Source organism: Macrobrachium rosenbergii, chromosome 41, assembly GCF_040412425.1.
Source record: "Macrobrachium rosenbergii isolate ZJJX-2024 chromosome 41, ASM4041242v1, whole genome shotgun sequence".
Classification (NCBI taxonomy): Eukaryota; Metazoa; Arthropoda; class Malacostraca; order Decapoda; family Palaemonidae; genus Macrobrachium; species Macrobrachium rosenbergii.
In genome coordinates, this window is record NC_089781.1 from 81,060,073 (window position 1) to 81,077,785 (window position 17,713).

The 17,713-nt window shown below is 39.5% G+C and overlaps 1 protein-coding gene across 6 annotated transcripts in view; it reads right to left on the reverse strand.

The window, feature by feature from the left end:
• The window catches only part of LOC136826921 (neuroplastin-like), a 65,859-nt gene that overhangs the window by 21,197 nt on the left and 26,949 nt on the right, over positions 1-17,713 (reverse strand). For 2 of the 6 annotated variants that reach the window (XM_067084493.1, XM_067084495.1), the window contains 2 exons: positions 627-653; positions 233-359 (listed from right to left, as the gene is read on the reverse strand). In XM_067084493.1, coding sequence (XP_066940594.1) covers positions 233-359; positions 627-653 — 154 coding nt within the window. Of the gene's footprint in view, positions 1-232; positions 360-626; positions 654-15,700; positions 15,841-17,713 lie in introns of all 6 variants that reach the window. The other 4 variants (XM_067084494.1, XM_067084496.1, XM_067084491.1 and 1 more) reach the window with 3 other exon arrangements.

Sequence of the window (17,713 nt, forward strand, 5' to 3'; positions counted from 1 at the left end):
TGAGACATTTGTATTCTGATTATGTATCTGAAAAAAGCTTAGGTCTGAAATATGGAACTTAACAGCTCATGCAGTACTTAAACATTGTCTACAAATTCTGAAATATAGGACATAATAGCTAATCCAGTAGCTAAATAAAGTTATTATTTCAGGATTGGTAAAAAATAAAGCTGAAAACAAATTCAGAAACCAGGCAAGAAAATATATACATATATCAAAGTAACCTCCTTACCATTCAATGGGAATATCAGCTTTGGGTGCAACGCCATTATTTTCTCCACCTTCTGCAGTGAGGTTGCAGAAGATTTTGACTGGACGCCCTTCAAACAATACCTGGATATCTTCTCCCTGAGGATCAACTGTGGCAGAGAAAGAGAGAAAAAAAAAGCTTGATGAGCTCTTCAAATCATCTGGTACATTATGAAGAAAGTAAAACTAATAGAACTATTTCATCACTAAGAGTCTTAATTAAATTTGCAAGTCTCATTTCAGAGTACTGTACTGTACTGTGTAAGCTTTTGAACTGAAAAGCAACTCTACTACCCTCTAAAAATCTATCACTAGGCTACCCTCTAAAGATCTACCAAAGGGTTAGCAACCCTCCATGAAATAGCTACCACAGCTACCTTTCTCTTCACTCCTTCCATGTGAAACTGAAAATGAAACAAAACTGATAAAACAAAATTATTTCAAATTTTTCAACTATCTAGTACCTATATTTCAAGACCATTACAGCACCAATTACTTTTCAATGATGATTAATTGGTACAGAAAAAGAAAAAAAATTTGACATTGAAAGTAACTTAAAATGAAATAACATAAAGGTTAAGACCTTACAAGAAAACTTTCCTTCCAAACAGATTTTTCAGGGTTATATAAAAAAAAATACAAATACTGATTCAGAAGTTAGCTTGCATTCTTTATTTTCACTCCTTGATATCTTTCATTGTTTTCACTAAAATAAGTGTGCTTAAAACTTATCTTATATCTCCTGTATGGCCTTTCAACTAATCTATTTACATAAATGACCAATAAATCATACTAATGCTATCATACTAATACATACAAAATCCACAATACTAATTTAAAAACATTTTCAAAATATAAAAGTGCTTAAAGAAACCATTATTCAAAAACTTATTTTACGGTCAGCATATAATTTTGTAAGTAGCTCCTCTAGCCTTAGAGCCATGAGGGCTTCCATGGTAAATACTAATCCAATAGGATAATATTACTGTTTTCTTCCTTTAGTTTATGTAAGAACTTATTTACCATAAAGATCTACAACATTCAATCCATCACTTATCTAAACCAGCAAAAGGAGTTATCCTCAATAAATCACATACCCCCAAGGAAAAAAAGACTTGCTTGTTTTAAGTGAAAAGTTGGAAAGAAAAGATTAAGTGTAGATTTAAATCTTTTATAAATGATGAGAACATATTTGAAAACCTTTTAAAATAAAGGAATATTATAACTTTGATATAAGAGGAAGTACTTGTCCGATTATATTTTGCCTTATTACTTTCAACAAGTCCAACACAGATAAACAACTATGTCTGACAGCAGTCAGAAAAATTTGATAGAAACTTTTTGTAACAGAAGGCTCCACTGAGGAGAAAGATCTCTAGACAATCTCATTTGTCTTCATTTAGTGCCATGAACCAAACGTTGTTCACCACCGCATGGCAAGTTCCTTATGTAGACAACACGTAGAACTCACAAGTTACCAATATATATCCATGACACATATGTATATATCATTAGCTCTTCCGTTTGCCACCAACAGTGTGTATAAGGTGACAATACATTATGTTTAAACTCATAGTTGCAACTTGCAAACTATCATTTTCTATCTAACCCCAAACTAGCGAGTCCATTTTCTGACAGTGAGGAATCTAAATACAAGACAAACACTGTATGCACAAAAAAATAAAATATTGTATGCACAAAAAGCACAGTACAATCTTCATCACTAAAAATATTAACTTTCAAACTAACCAATACACAATAAAATAAAAAATAAAGGTGAACTGATGTATGCATGAAAACTATGCAAAGAAGCTATACCATGAGAGAAGTAGAGAACAAACTTGAAGTAAGTAAAAATGGAACTTATGCTCTAGTGTAATTTCATTGTGTGCAATGTCAGAACTGAAATCATTTTAAGACTTAAAGTAGTAAACGTAAAATACTTATATAAACTTGAATCAAATTAACTAAATAAACTTGAATCAAATTAATTTGTACCAGAGAATAAATAAAGCAATGTTGACTTCAACTTCTGTTTTGGACATTTGTACCAGAGAATAGGCATAATAAATGAATATGATCAATATTCATTTACAACAAAAGCCTGTACAGTTAATCACTGCATTTAACAATGCAATGAAAGAAAAAATTTGTTTTTACAAGTCCATAACTCATCAGCAGCCTTACTCCATGTGAAAAATGACATTTTTATTATAAAATAAGGTTTTATATATACTTACCAAGTAATTACATAGCTACAGGTTTCACACCACAGCAGTCTAAAAAATTCAAATTTCGCGGTGGCGCTACCATCGCTTGTGTAGGTGACAAGGTCCCGCCCATATTTGGGACTGATAGGTATAACTCAGCAAAGAGCTTCAATTCGTTTTAGCCCTGATGTCCATATGGGGGGAGGAGGGAGGGCTCTGATTATGTAATTACTTGGTAGATACACATAAAACTTTATTTTATCATAAAAATGTCATTTTTTTATACCAAGTAATTACATAGCTGATTCCTCATTGAAAGGAGGTGGGTAACATGGACATGATCTACTCCAAAACATTAAGAAAGTAATGACTTTGAAATAGAAAAGTTGCTAGTATTAGTATAATGCTTGTTGTTCCTTACCTGGTAAGAGAGCTACTGCAGGTGGGTACTGCCTCTGGTCAATGCTCATCTTAACCTGTAGAGGACGTGGCAGTATGGCCAAAATCGCTTTCACTTCAGTGAGTACTTTGCAGCTATGGAAGTTCACCGATGGTTGACAAAGATTAAAAAAGGGTGGCCTTGCCCTGGGCAAAGACCAGAATAAAAAACAATAATGTCACTTATACTAGAATAAAAACCCACAACCCAACACTAAAAAATGGTGGGTACTCCAGGTACAATGTAACTCCCTCCCCAACATCCCTTAAACTCAACACCTTACAACAAGGTGAGAGGATAGTAGAGGGAGAGAGATCCCCCTATGCTTCTTCTCCCAACACCATGCCAACCACGGATAAAGGTCCTAGCATACTACAGTTCTCGAATACAGTTTAGAAGTCCTTGATGTAATGCGAGGAAAAGACTGACTTGGACCTCCAAAAGGTTGATTGAAGGATAGCCGCTAGAGACATACTATGTCAAAAAGCTAGAGATGTGGCAACTGCTCGAACCTCATGAGCCTTTACCCGAAAAGATGGTAAGATATATTGAATCTGAGAATGTGCCTCTATAATTAGGTTTCTCAGAAAAAAATGAAAGGGCATTCTTCGACAGGGGACATGAAGGGTTCCCCACAGAGCACCAGAGATTGTTTGAGGGTCCTCTGATCTTCACTGTCCTGTGGAGGTAGTACTCAAGGCTCTCATGGGACAAAGTAGTCTCTCCCTCCTCCATCCAAGAATGTCCATTAAATTCTTAATGGCGAACGGGCATGACCAGGGATTAGAGACAGCCTCATTCTTGGCGAGGAAACCAAGGGAAAGAGAGCAGATAGCGTCCCCTTGCAAGGACCCAACTCTCGTCTATAGCTTGGAGTTCACTAATGAGTTTGGCGGTAGCCAATGCCACTAGAAAGAGTCTTTTAGTGAGGTTCTTGAAAGAGACTGAGCGAAGGGGCTCGAAGGAGGAGCTAGTGAGCCACTTCAAAACCATGTCTAGATTCCAAGAAACAGCGCCCGGTTTCTCTTGCTTGGAAGTTTCAAAAGATCTGATGAGGTTGTCGAGATCCTGATTGGAAGACAGGTCCAAACCTCCATGCTTAAAAACTGAATTAAGCACTGACCTGTATCCCTTGATTGTAGAGGGCACCAGCTTCCTGGAGGTCTTGATATAACGGAGAAAATCGGTGATCTGGCTTTCAGTTGTTTCAGAAGATAAGATGTTATTGCGGCTGCACCATCTTCTGAAAATCGTCCATTTGGACTGATTGAGCTTTCTAGAAGAAGCTCTCCTGCATCTAGCAATAGCTTGTCACGAAAAGCCTTTCGCTCTGACAAGGCTGCTGACAGTCTGAACCCTGTCAGGGCTATAGCGGACAACCCTTGATGGAACCTGTTGAAGTGGGGCTGTTTGAGCAGCGACTATTTTTGTGGAAGCAGCCTCGGAAGTCCATTAGAGGTCACAGCAGGTCCGTGAACCACTCCTTTCTGGGCCAAAATGGACCCCATAAGAGTCATTGTGATGTTCTGATAAGATGAAAGCTTGTTGGTCACCTCCCTGATCAACCCGAATGGAGGGAAAGTATAGATGTCCAGGCCTGTCCACTCTAAAAGCATGGCATCCATCGCCCATGCGAGAGGGTCTGGGACTGGGGAACTAAAGAGAGGAAGACGGTGGCTCCTCAACGTCGTGAAGAGGTCTATGATAGGTTTGCCCCACAGCTTCCACAGATCGAGACAGACTAGGGGGTCTTAGGTACACTCTGTCGGCAGGACTTGATGGCAATGGCTTAACTCGTCTGCTAAGACGTTCAGTCTCCCCTGGACAAAGCGAGGAATGATCATGACCTGGTTCTGCTCGCCCCAGGGAAGAAGGTCTTTCACCATCTCACAAAGATTGAAGGAGTGAATGCCTCCCTGCCTGCGAACATAGGACAAAGCTGTGGTGTTGTCCGTGTATACTGCTACAGTCTTGCCTGTTACTAGTGGAGAGAAGGACTGAAGGCCCAGGTGAATAGCCTTCAGCTATGACGTTATGTGCAAGGACTTCTGCTAAATTGTCCATGTTTCTGAGACTCTTTGACTTGCTAGCAGGGCTCCCTAACCCAGACCTGAGGAGTGGGAATAAAATTCTAGGCTAGTGCTCAGAGGCAGAAGAGAAATCCCTACCTGAAGTTGTTGTTCTGACAACCACCATCGAAGATCCTCCTTGATCCCTCATGAGATCAGGACGATGAAGGAGTCTGACTGGGTCTTCCTGCACCAGTTTGCCTTCAGATAAAACTGCAGGGGCCTCACGTGAAGTCTGCCCAACTTCACAAACTGTTCCACTGAGGCCAACGTGCCCAGAAGACTCATCCATCTCAAACAGCCTGAAGACCAGACTTGATCCTTGTGGGGGAGAGAAAAACCCAAAAAGCTCGAGAGTCCAAAATCATCCCCAAATAGGGAATCCTCTGCTTTGGGGTCATCTGAGGCTTTTGAGGGTTGATCAAAATGCCCAAATCCTGTGTTAGGCAAAGAGTTTTCTTAAAGTCCTCCCCCACTGATCTTCCGAACTGGAGCAGAGAAGCCAATCGTCCAAGAGGAGCGAGGATCCGAGTGAAGACCTGTAGGACCATGGACAGACCGAAGCAAAGCGCCAGAAATTGGAGAACTTTGCCCCAAAAGACGAACCTCAGAAATTTTCTGGAGTCTGGGTGGATTGGAACGTGGAAATACGCGTCCTGCATGACCAGTGTGACCATCCAGTCGCCCTGATGGAGAGAGGACATGACTGAGCGGTTCGTCTCCAAGTGAAACTTCATTTTCACTACGAACAAGTTTAGGGCTCTGATGTCCAGAACGGATCTCCAGCCCCCCAATGACTTGGGAACTATGAACAGTCAGTTGTAGAAACCCTACGACATTTTGTCCATTACCACCTCTACTGCCCCTTTTCGAATAAGGGACTCTACCTTTTGAGAAAGAGCCAAAAACTTCTCGGACCCTGCGAATTAAGCCGTCAAGGTGATCAGCGACTTGGCCAAAGGAGAAGGAATGGAGTGGTCTCTCTTCAATACTTGGACAACCCAAGGTTCCACCCCTCTGCGGCTCCATTCCTCCCTTTAGAGATGTAGCCTGGATACAACAGGGGTGCGAAGGTTGGTTTAAGGTCTAGACTGGGGTCTTGATCTCCCTCCATGAAAGGGCTGAGACTGCAAGGGTGAAAAAGACTTAGGAACGAAAGAAGGAGTTTCCTTCGGGTGTTTGGCAGACTGGGCTAAGAGATCCATCGTAGATTTCTTCTGGAGCCCAGACAACACTTCCTTGACTGTGTCCTGAGCAAAGAGATGGGACTTGTCTAAGGGAGAGTACAAGAGAGCTGACTTCTGAGTTGTGGTTACTCCCTTTGTGGCAAAAGAGCACCACAGCTCCTGTTTCTTTAAAATTCCCATCGCGAAAAGGGAGGCAAGCTCAGAGGGACCATCCCTGACTGAATTGTCAGCATAGGATAACACACCAACCAGTTGGCAGCGAAATCTTCTGCTAGGCCCAGGCAGTCTTCAATCTTTTTCGCCAAAGCTCTCACAGTACAGTCAAGGAAGTTAAAGATCTTCAGGACTTTAAAAAGATTCCTGACGAGGTTGTCAAGATCAGGTGAGGAAAACATGATCTTACCTGAGGAGAACCCAGCATGACGCATCACATCAACCAAACCGGATTAGCCCCCTTGGGAGGAGGCAGAAACTTCCAAGGAAGGAGCCTCTCCGGTGGCATAAAAGCATACTTCTTCTTTAAAAGCTTCAAAGGAGGGAAGGCAAAGGTAACTTTACCTTGCTCCCTCTTTGTGGCCAACCACTCATCCACCTCTCAAGGGACTTTCTTCAGAGGAGGAAAGAACTAACTTGGGGAGACAAGATCTATCTGAAGCTCGTTTCCTCATAAGGAATGTAGCAGCAGGCAAATCAGGAGAAGCAGGCTCGAAGAAGTCTAGAAAGTTTGCTAAAAAGAACTTCATCAAACTGGAATAAGCTGAAGAAGGGGCAGTGTCTTGCTCAGCTGCTTCCTCCTCGGACAAAATTGGCGACAAAGAAGTGTTCTTACTCTTGGCGGTTGAAGAGTTCCTCCTCAAAAAACCCATAAGATCCTAAAGCTGATGACAAAGTGGGGCTAAAGAGGAGTCTCCCTGAGTTGAAGATTGTGGAAGAGAAGTTAGCACCTGGCGATCCACAACTGGAGCACAGCAGACCGAAGTTGGTGCGGAAGACTGCGGTGCCGAAACAGACAAGCGCCTGGATGGAGAAGGGTGCTCGGGAGCGAGAGAAAGATGAGAAGAGGGTGACGGCACTTACGAGGAAGGTCTGAGTGCTTTGGAATGAAAACTGGGCGCCTGAGAGCCCCAAGAGACTTCAGACTGTCCCAAGAGCACTAATGGGGACATACTGAAGAGACAGGTGGAGGCAGAACAGCGAAGCTGCAGGAGGGTTGAGGGCTTACACTTGTCTCCTTATACCTCTTGACAGGAGGAGAGAACTGTCTGCTACAGTTGAGTGCCTCTTCAGAGGCTGAGAGGTGGCAAGTTGGCGCCACTGGTGCTTCTTGTCAGGAGAAGAGCTCTCCGAGTCTGACGACAGATGCACTGCACTAACCGAGACACCTTTCCAGTGGCACTCTGCCGACGCCTGGGAACAAGCAACAGGCTCGGTGGAGGGGGCAACTACACATGGGTAAACCCCACCAGCCACCTTTGGACCTCTGGTATGTCCTCTCCCTGATGTGGGGGGGCGGGACAGGGACCTTCGTCTAGGAGCACTGGTGGGACAGGCAGCCACCTCCTCAACATGCACAACACTGTCACCTTGCAGTGCACTTGCAATGACACTGGGAACACTGGAAGCTTTCTCTACAAAAGCTTTAAAAGGCACACCCAACTCCATAACTGTGTTGGCTAAAAACTCAAATTTCTGGTCAAACCTACATTCGAGGCTGGCAATGGCGTCAAGATTGGAAGCACAGGAACCTGGTAAAGGAGTATGAGGCAAAGAAGTAGGAGGGCTGAAGATGGGAGACATAGCAGGGATTTGAGAAGAAATAACGATATCTTCTACCACACAAGAAGGAATACAGTAAAGCCCCATTATTCGCGGTCTCACGATTTGCAGACTCAACTATTTGCGGACTTCCCTATGGAACATATATATGCATTACTTGCTGAAAATCCACCCATTCACGGTATTTTTCACTGAGCAATATTCACTAATTGCTGTATTTTTTCATCTCATGACTAAATGCACTTTTTGTAATAAAACTATTAAAATACTCAGGTAGTGCTCGAGTTACGATAGTTCACCTTACGATAATTCAATTTTGCACAGGGGTAAGCAATTAATACTGTTATGACAACATTTATAAAATATTTTTAAATTTTGTGAGGAGCAGGCAGCAGCGTACAATCAGGCAGCAAGAGGAGACCAAATTACAACAGACCAGCTTCTTTTCCTCCAACTCTTTATCCCATCTAGTTAAAAAAGTAACAGAGAATGGTAGAAGTATTGTTAGTAACATTATACTCTTGCATAAATGCGTACAGCCATAAACAACCAAACGAGAAACTATTTTGTTTATCACCGAATCGGATAACAACAGCCCCTTTGCTTGTTTCAACCATTGTACCGTAGTAAACAGTTACTGTAGTTATGTTACAAATGACGTTAAGTAGAATAGGACTGATATATTTTTACATTATACCCTTATTCGGTTTGGGTAAAAGATCGGCAAGGAAATATACTGCTAAATTTAAAATGCAAGTTGTACCTGAAGCTAAGAAAACAATGTTCAAGCTGCTAATGACCATAAATTATCGTGCATCAATAACATGAATGAAACTTGATTGTAATTAAAATTGGAGAAAGTATTTTAATCAAAACTACTGGGCATCAAAGAACACATTACTGCTATTTTTACACTGATAAACGATAAATACGTAAAGCTTGTATTATGATAAAATCAAGTGAAAATACTGAACGGAATCTTGATTTTTTTTACACAAAACAAACGCCCCAAACGGCCAACGTCATCTATTAACGAAAAAAAATAGCTAAATTAATTTCACAATGAGACTTATTTAAGTTATATATTTCAACTTAAAAACATTTCGTACAGTATAACGAAAAATAACCTTGCCCCATATAATTAAAGTAACTAGAGATTCATTTACGCTAACTACAAGCATGAAAAACGCTCTGACCTGAGTTAAAATGGCGAAATAAATACAGCGTAAACAATTTCCAAACCAAAACACTGATCGCAATTTATAATACAAAAGCAATATAAGAATAAATACTATGTTATTGGATACAGTGAATTAAGGCATAACATTTTAAAAGATCCATGGAAAAGATGCATATTCGTTATGTTGATGTTTGTATAATACGATATGTGAATACACAGTACAATATAATGTAGGCTATAGTACCGTATATGTATACGATATAACATAGTGTAGGCTAAGCTAATTCTTGTTTGTTATTCAATTTCTCTTTGCATTGAATTATCATAAATCACTCTGCATCAACTTCCAGAATTAGTTGATATTAATAATTACTATACCGTGTATATATAGAGTATACTTTACAGCATAGGGTAGGCTACCATATATGTATAAATGGTAACGAATACTGTAACCTAGTGTAGGCTAGACTATATTTGAGATACGCTTTTTCCAACAAACGATGGGTTTTTTGGAACCTAACTCTATCGTAAGTACGATAATACCTGTATAAGCATTTTTAGTTTTTGTGTGTTTGAACTATCAAAATCGGCAGTTCTAAGCGTTTTTAGAAGGGTTCTAAGTACTCGAGGGTTACTAGTTACGCAGGGGGATGTGGTATGCATCCCCCGCGAATACAGGGGGTTTACTGTAGGTTCAAAACTAGCCCTGTTTTTGGCTCTAAGGGCCACCTTCCTCTTTCTGTCCCTCTTTAACTTAACTAAATGAGATTTCAACACTTCCACTTTTGATCATCCCAATCCTGACATAAGGAACAAGTAAGATCTTATTACACTCCTGCCCCCTACATTTAACACAGTGTGAGAGTCATAAGTGATCTTAACTAACCTAGTCTTACATCCTTCAGAGCAATACTGAGCTGAATAATTAGTATACAGTTAACCACAGCTAACGATATAACTAATAACAAAACTTCCCGTGCAATACTGAAACACAAAGTCTGAATACTTCACCAAAGAAACTGGAACAAAAATCCAAAAATGTGAAAAGACCGCACAAAACCATTGATGTTGATCGGGAGCTGGCAGAGATCAAATTGAAGCTCTTTGCTGAGTTGTACCTATCAGTCCCCAATGTGGGCGGGACCTTGTCACCTACATAAGCGATGATAGCACCAACATGAAATATGAATGTTTAGACTGCCATTGCAGGAAGCTTGTAGCTATGTAATCACTTGGTAAGTCACTTATATAAAAATATCTATTCAAACAACTTTGGTAGATCTTGAAAGAAGAAAAGTCCTACTGCACATGCCTAAGCCAAACTCCAATGCCCCACAATGTGATGCATCATTCTTCTGTGATTGTTCTGCTGTGCTTTTCCATGATTAACTGTTTCCCAGTTAATTAGCTGCCCCACTCATTTTACTTCTTTTGCACCTTTTGCCTTTTGTTTGCTTTTAGTCATTAGTGTGGATACTTGGGTTTTGGAGGTTCTCTGTGATGGTTATGGCACTCCATTCCATTCCTTAATGCAAGTTCTCCCCAGCTGATCAACTTTGATTCCTACTCCTCCAACCTGGTTTAGATCAAGTTTTCCAAGAAAAGGCAGCCTCTATTTTACAAAAGAGGGCCCATCAAGATTCTTCTCAAGATGATTAGATTCTGCAGTTGGCTTTGCCTTGTCTCAGTCTTAAGGTGACTGGAGATGGAGACAAATATAGATTTTTGCCACCCCAACCTGTTCCTCTGCCTGGCTTCAACCTGGAAGGAGCCTGTGGAGCCAAGTCCAGAGGCTGGTGCACAGGGGGAACTCCCTTGCTACAACAGACCTTAGAGATGTACTTTTTCATGCCTTGATCCATCTGAGCTCCATTGTATGGAGGACCAGTTTGTTCCAGTTCCAGGCCCTTTGCTTTGGTCTGTGTACAGCAGCCCCTCAGGTCTTTACTAGGACTTCAGCTCCAGAGGCCTCCAGGTCCAATGTTTCAGGCTGTATCTCAGTAAGTATCTCGATGACTAAGACCACTGGATGTGTAATGGAACTGGATTATGCACCCTTAGGTACTTATAATTAATACCCTTTATCATTAATCTTTGTACAAATTAAGCTTTTCCTGTCACACAAAGATGCTTTCATTTTACCAATTATAGATTTCTATAATGGATTTATAGAGAAAGATAGAGAAAACTGACCATCTGACCAAATGTCTATTTGGTCAAATGTCCGTTAATTGAACTGTCCATTAGGCAAATGCACTCTTAGTAAAATGTCTGTTGGTCCTCTATCCAGCCACAATATCAATACCAGAGTTGGTCTGCCCTTTTGGGAACAGACTTCACTGTCTCTAAGAGACAATCCAGGAGGTACTTTGTCTAGTTACAACATCTTCACATGCTGTCTTCAAGAGAGTGGCTTTTTGGAAGTCACTGCAGCAGCTTTTGCCAACCCCTACAGGTCTTTCACCAATGCCCTTTATCTGGACTTGCCACTAGACTAGAGGGGATTGGGAGGAGAGTCCTGTGTAAATGATGGACTTGTATTAAAAAATAAATTTCGTTTTGGAAAAATATTCAACTTGTTTTAAAACAAACCCCATCAGTTTACATGAGCCTGAACAGCTACCTAGGAAGGTAAGATTCTTTTAGATAGCAAATCACTGTAAATGAAGCTAGATAGGCAAACTGCCAAGTGAATGTGATCAATAAGCAAAGAGTTCTAAAGACTTCCATGAGGCACATAGCTGGACTAGCTCCTTATTAGTAACGCCATGGTTTGGTTAGAACCGTTTCCTTTAAGACTTAAGTATATATGATATACTTACTTCTTCCATAAGCTTAACCACAAGTACACCAGAGAATTAAATGAAAGTAGAATAGCTTCTCCTTTTATGTTCCTCTAAAGGGCTGAGGATGTTGAAACAGTTTAAATCTCAAAACCCCTCACTTAACCTCAGATGCCTGAGTCTGAATCACCTTTCTCAACCATAAAGAAATTGTGTTCTTAATGACTTTAATCTTCAATGAGCCTGATACTAAAAACAACTGCCAACCTTGCTTTATAACAGATTTTGTCCTCTTTATGTATGTTCTTACATCCTGACCAGGCAATGGCCAAGATCTGCTTCTCTATCTGTTACCACTGGCAAGGAAGGAATAACAAACTGTGGAGTAATCTGGTGTTAGGATGAAGTTCCTGAGTTTTGACAATGATCCTGGGGGCACAGAAACCTATATTCTTCTAGTCAATAGAATGTGAGGCATCATTTGAGACAGTATGGATCTCTCTTACTCTTGTTTAAAAAAAAAAAAAAGCAGAAACTTGGTCTTTAGGGTCAGATTCTAAAGGAATGTTCTTTCTAAGGGTTCAACAAATACCTCAAGACTGCAGATACATCCAAGAATGGAGGCCTCAATGTTTTGTTAGTACTTCTGTCTCAATGGTCCAGTACATGCTCTTCAATTTAATTGACAAATTGTGGTCCTCATCACTGTTTTCAAAATTTTGCCATGGATAATTAATGACCTTTATCTGCCGACTCAGACAAGTTCAGTGTCTTCCTCAAATACAGCAAGACGTCTACTACAGCTCTATTAGGATTAATTTGTCTTTGCTGACACCAGCCAGAGAAAATTCTCCACAGGACTGGTAAAGCTTGGTAGTAGATGGCCTTGTTGAGTTAGCAATGACACTGGATACTTTGCTTGAAAATCCTCTCTAAATGAGGCTGTGCCTGACAGTCTCCAAACATGACAGTAGCATTGGTGCATATATTGGTGGAAATGTCTCAAGTGGGTTGATGCAACATCTTATCCTAAGGTGAAAGAGCCCACAGAGAATCAACCAGGAGAGCTTGAGGGTTCGGTTACCAATCCTGATGAAACCACAGAGAAGCCAACAGGATCAAATTTGTGTTTTTTGAGACTTCGCTTGTTTAGTACTCTCTTGATTAGTGAGAAAACTGGCTACTAGACTGAACTTCACTTGAATGTATAATGGAATCCAAGTTTTGTTCCTTTCTTCTGATCACATCAGGATATATATTGCCAGATGAAACATTTCCTGAGAGCTGGTCACCCCTCATTTCTCAGAGAAGTAACAATCATTTATCTGTTAGACATGACTTGCCAAAGAAATGGCTTGAGAATTTCTCTAGGATGAGGAAGACAGCTTTCAGTACTAAGAGACTGATACTGAGAATCTTTTCATTGTTTCACCAATGACCCAATGGTATTGGTTTGAGAGAAAAGCACCCCATTCCTCACTTGACACACATGAGAACAAGAGTGTCTGGTAATGGAAAGGTTAACAGTACCTTTGCTAAAGAGGTTTTAAAGGTTCTGTCCTCATTGAAGGTCTGAGTACACCTGGTGAGGAATGGGAACCAATAAGTCTCCATGGTCCAACTGAGGATACCATTTCTCAGGAAGTCTGAGCAACAGGAACAAGAGAAGCAGAAACAGAAGAGGGACTGCTGGATGTAACAGGAACAGCCATAGAAACCTCCAATGCCCCAACAATGATGCATCCTGGCACTCACCAAACTGTTAGCACATATCCACCTCGAACCAAGCATGGTGAGAAGACAGACAATGTCCCACGAATGGAAGTAAGAGTCACAGGATCATTGCTGATGGCCAGTCGGGGAGAACAGAGGTATATTATTGGCCTCAAAATACAATGCAGGGGCCTACTTGACTTCTCCGATTAGATCTTACCACTTCCACGGTCAGGCAACCAAGAAGACACTTCATAGTTGAAAAATTACATACACCCCTGCCCTTGGCAGAAAGAACAATAAGTGCCAATTACTGTATATAAAGTGAAATGAAACCTCCACACACACAGTCAAGTCCAGCACACCTTCCATACAGGTGATGAATCAGGTACTCTCATTCTAACAACCACCAACCACAATAACAAAGTAAGACCCAAAGACAGCAACAGAAGATCAAAAGAAGACACAGCTTCAACAGCAGCAGCCAAAAAGAGTTAAGCAGAACACATGTTTATAAAGCAATGCACCTAAAGAAAAAATTGACCCTGACAGCCCAGTAAAGGGGTGGGTCCCACACTGCTCATTCCTAATACTAGTTAAGTATACCTTAGTTTAACCAGACCACTGAGCTGATTAACAGCTCTCCTAGGGCTGGCCCGAAGGATTAGATTTATTTTACATGGCTGAGAACCAATTGGTTACCTAGCAATGGGAACTACAGCTTATTGCGGAATCCGAACCACATTATAACAAGAAATGAATTTCTATCACCAGAAATAAATTCCTCTAATTCTTCATTGGTCGGTCAGAGAATCGAATGCAGGACCAGCAGTGCTAGCTGAGAATGTTACCCACCTTTCCAATGAGGAACTCCTAATACTAGTTAACTACCCTATTGCAAAGCTTCACTGATCAGACCAGCTTCCTCCAGAGGTATCTGTATCCACATAAAAGACCAAGGTTCATATCCTCATAGGAATAAATCTGCAAAACACTATTCCCAATGCAATAGTAACTTGTAACAACAAAGACAATTAGATACAAGACAAACTTTATACTACAGCCAAATTCACATAAATTAAAAAAAATAATGGCTTGAGTATACCAATGCCTAATGGTACTGCGTAAGATAAAACTGCTGTAATAAATTATGGGAAACAAAATTATCTGCAAAATACATTTACCCTGAAATCCAAAAATTCATATAAGCATCACACAATATGAGAAATGAATCTGCAAGAACAATCCTTACACAATAATAAACTTTAACAGGGGAAACTGTTAAGGGTCTTGAGGATATAATGATTTAAATGTTAGACTGGTTAGCAATTGTAAAGAATGCACACTTCATCATTTAGTAAAATCATCATGCTTCAGACATTACACATAACAAAAGCTATCTGTTCCATCAACTCTGCAAAATTCAGGCAACTTGACAATGTTCCATTGGTATTCATGAAAAGCCAGAAGTTTAGAATTATTTCCACTAAAAGTAAAGTTCACAAAGCACAAAGTTAAATTATACTACAGTAATCCAGTTGTTAACCGTACCCTGCTCTGAGTTCAACAATACAATCTATAAGTCTTCACTTAAAGATTTGGACGTTTATGGGCAAATCGTAAAAAAATCTGATAGCTTTACTTGCAGAAGAGTTAAATTCAAGGAAGAAATAGTCAAATGACTAAATTATCTGATAACCAGATTAAAAAATTTTTTTTCAACTATCAATGCTCTTCAAAGAACACACATAGTGTACAGTACAACATAAAAATTATAAAAATGAAGATGACTATGAAATTACTATAGCAGAGCCTACATACAAGAGCAAGTAAGTACTTAAGAATGAAATGACTATAATGCTACTTTGGCAATACTAATCCAAAATACTTTAAGATCAGCTCACGTCAGTGTTATCAATACTGGACTTTACATTACAGTACTTCAAGGTCACTTCTCACTTCCAAATGATGTATAGGAGACAACAAGGGTTCCTACAAGTTAAGGTCATCAATGATACTAAGGATGACAGTCAATAATTCATAATAGGGTGACAGCCAATGGTTCATACGCAAGCTGCTATTCTGCAGCCTTACCACTGATAACGTATACTGAGTGAGATCGAGGGCTGAAAGGCGTGCACTTGTACTCTCCTGCGTGGTACACATGAGCACTTTCCACTGTTAAATTGCTCTTTACATACCCATCAGGTCCAGGCAGATCCATCGTTGTATACCTGCCATTACAAGAGGCATCGATGAACATATGACCACAGATCTACAACTGACTACCGCCTCTGAGCAGAGAACGTATTCTAAGCGTTTCACACCAATCTTCTATATTTCCAAAGTTAATCTGAATTTCTCTTGACAGACAAAGCTAAAGTAATTCTTAACTATACAATTTGTGCAGACTTAATGCTACAAAGAACATAATACTTCCAGCTCAAATGAGTGGGCTAATAAGGTCATGTCAAAATAAATCAGGGCTCCAGGGTCTAAAATGCTGCTGTTTAGTACAGTCCTGGCTTCAAACAAAAATGTACAAAAAGTTGTGAAAGATTTCAGAGTAGGTTTTCAAATTAAGAGTATATCATCCATAACAACTTACTTTAATTGGTAACTTTACTTTATCATATTTTGGTGTAAACAGTACAGTACTTTACAGAATACAAAAATTGAAATTACGCATTTATTTACAAATTTTCAACGACAAAAGAATCAAATATTATGAATCAACTCATCTGGTTGCTCCTTTTCTGATTTTGTGCCACTTTACTTAAAAAACCAATACCATTTTAAACTTATAGTAACTTTTAGTTTGTCAAAAATTATTTCTGGAAAACTGGATTTGGATATTCAACTTTGCACAGATTTAACGTCATATAGATTCTATAATAATTAACACTACACTTCCTTTTGCAATGCAATGCAGTTTTATGCTTCCCTGGAACACTGAACTTTGACTTGCTTGAAACATCAACATCACTTCTATATGTAATATATCACAGTGGTCTATATGGCTTATTTCAATTGGACACTACAAAATACACAGTGTATGTAAAAAAAAAAGTAAACAACGCTACAAAAGCTACAACTGTTAATTCAGCAAGATGCAATGGCATTTCTATTACTACTGAAAATACTTTGCTAACTACACAAAAGACCAATAACCTACTAAAGTCTACTGAAGCAAAGGCAAATACAGTTGCACCAAAGCCAACATTACAGCATCTCTGAGCGATAATAACTGAACATCCATTATCCAAACGTAATACAGTTTAAAAAATGAAAGTACACACAATATACTGTTAAAAGAAAAATGATGAGACACTTAACTTGTGTGATGACATAGAACAGATACATCTGGAAGAAAGCTGGCTAATATGGAAGGTGATTCTCGATCAACAGAGCTGCTAGGCTACAAAATTCCACCATAATGGGGCACTCGGCCATCATTAGGATCATGGGTGTTCACTAATTATCAAAGCCAATACTACTTAAGCATCATGCCATCTTCATGATTTTGTTTGTCATTTACAGCAACTCCAAATACTGAATAATAAAACATGCCCAACATAAGATACAATTTAAACAAAGACAACATAGGTTATCGTCCTGTCACCTCTTGATCAACTAAAGTGGGAAAACAAAATACAGTACCTTTACGCTAACTTATTGACAAGACTTGAGTTCTACTACACTTTGCTAATATAGCACTGTAACAGTCCAAGTTCTCATGTGATATAGCTATATTCCAATTATCTCTAAAAACAGCTAACAGAATCTTGATAACTAAAAATGTTGCTGAGTCTTATACACATAAAATGATGAAAAAGGTTTTCATTTTATGTAAACTACATTTTTGAAAGTCTGAAACCCTTACAAATCATTGTAACAAATTATGTCATAATTCAAAGTATTGGTGCTTGGGATTATATTTAACACTAACCCATTTATAAAGTTTAAAGCTTATATACACCAGTACATTTTACATTTTTAAGGTAAACATCTTGCCACAACTTGAATGCACAAGGGAAAAGGTATAAAACATGAAAAATTAAAGTAATTCAAACAATATACACAAGTGTTCAATACACAAAATTTGCT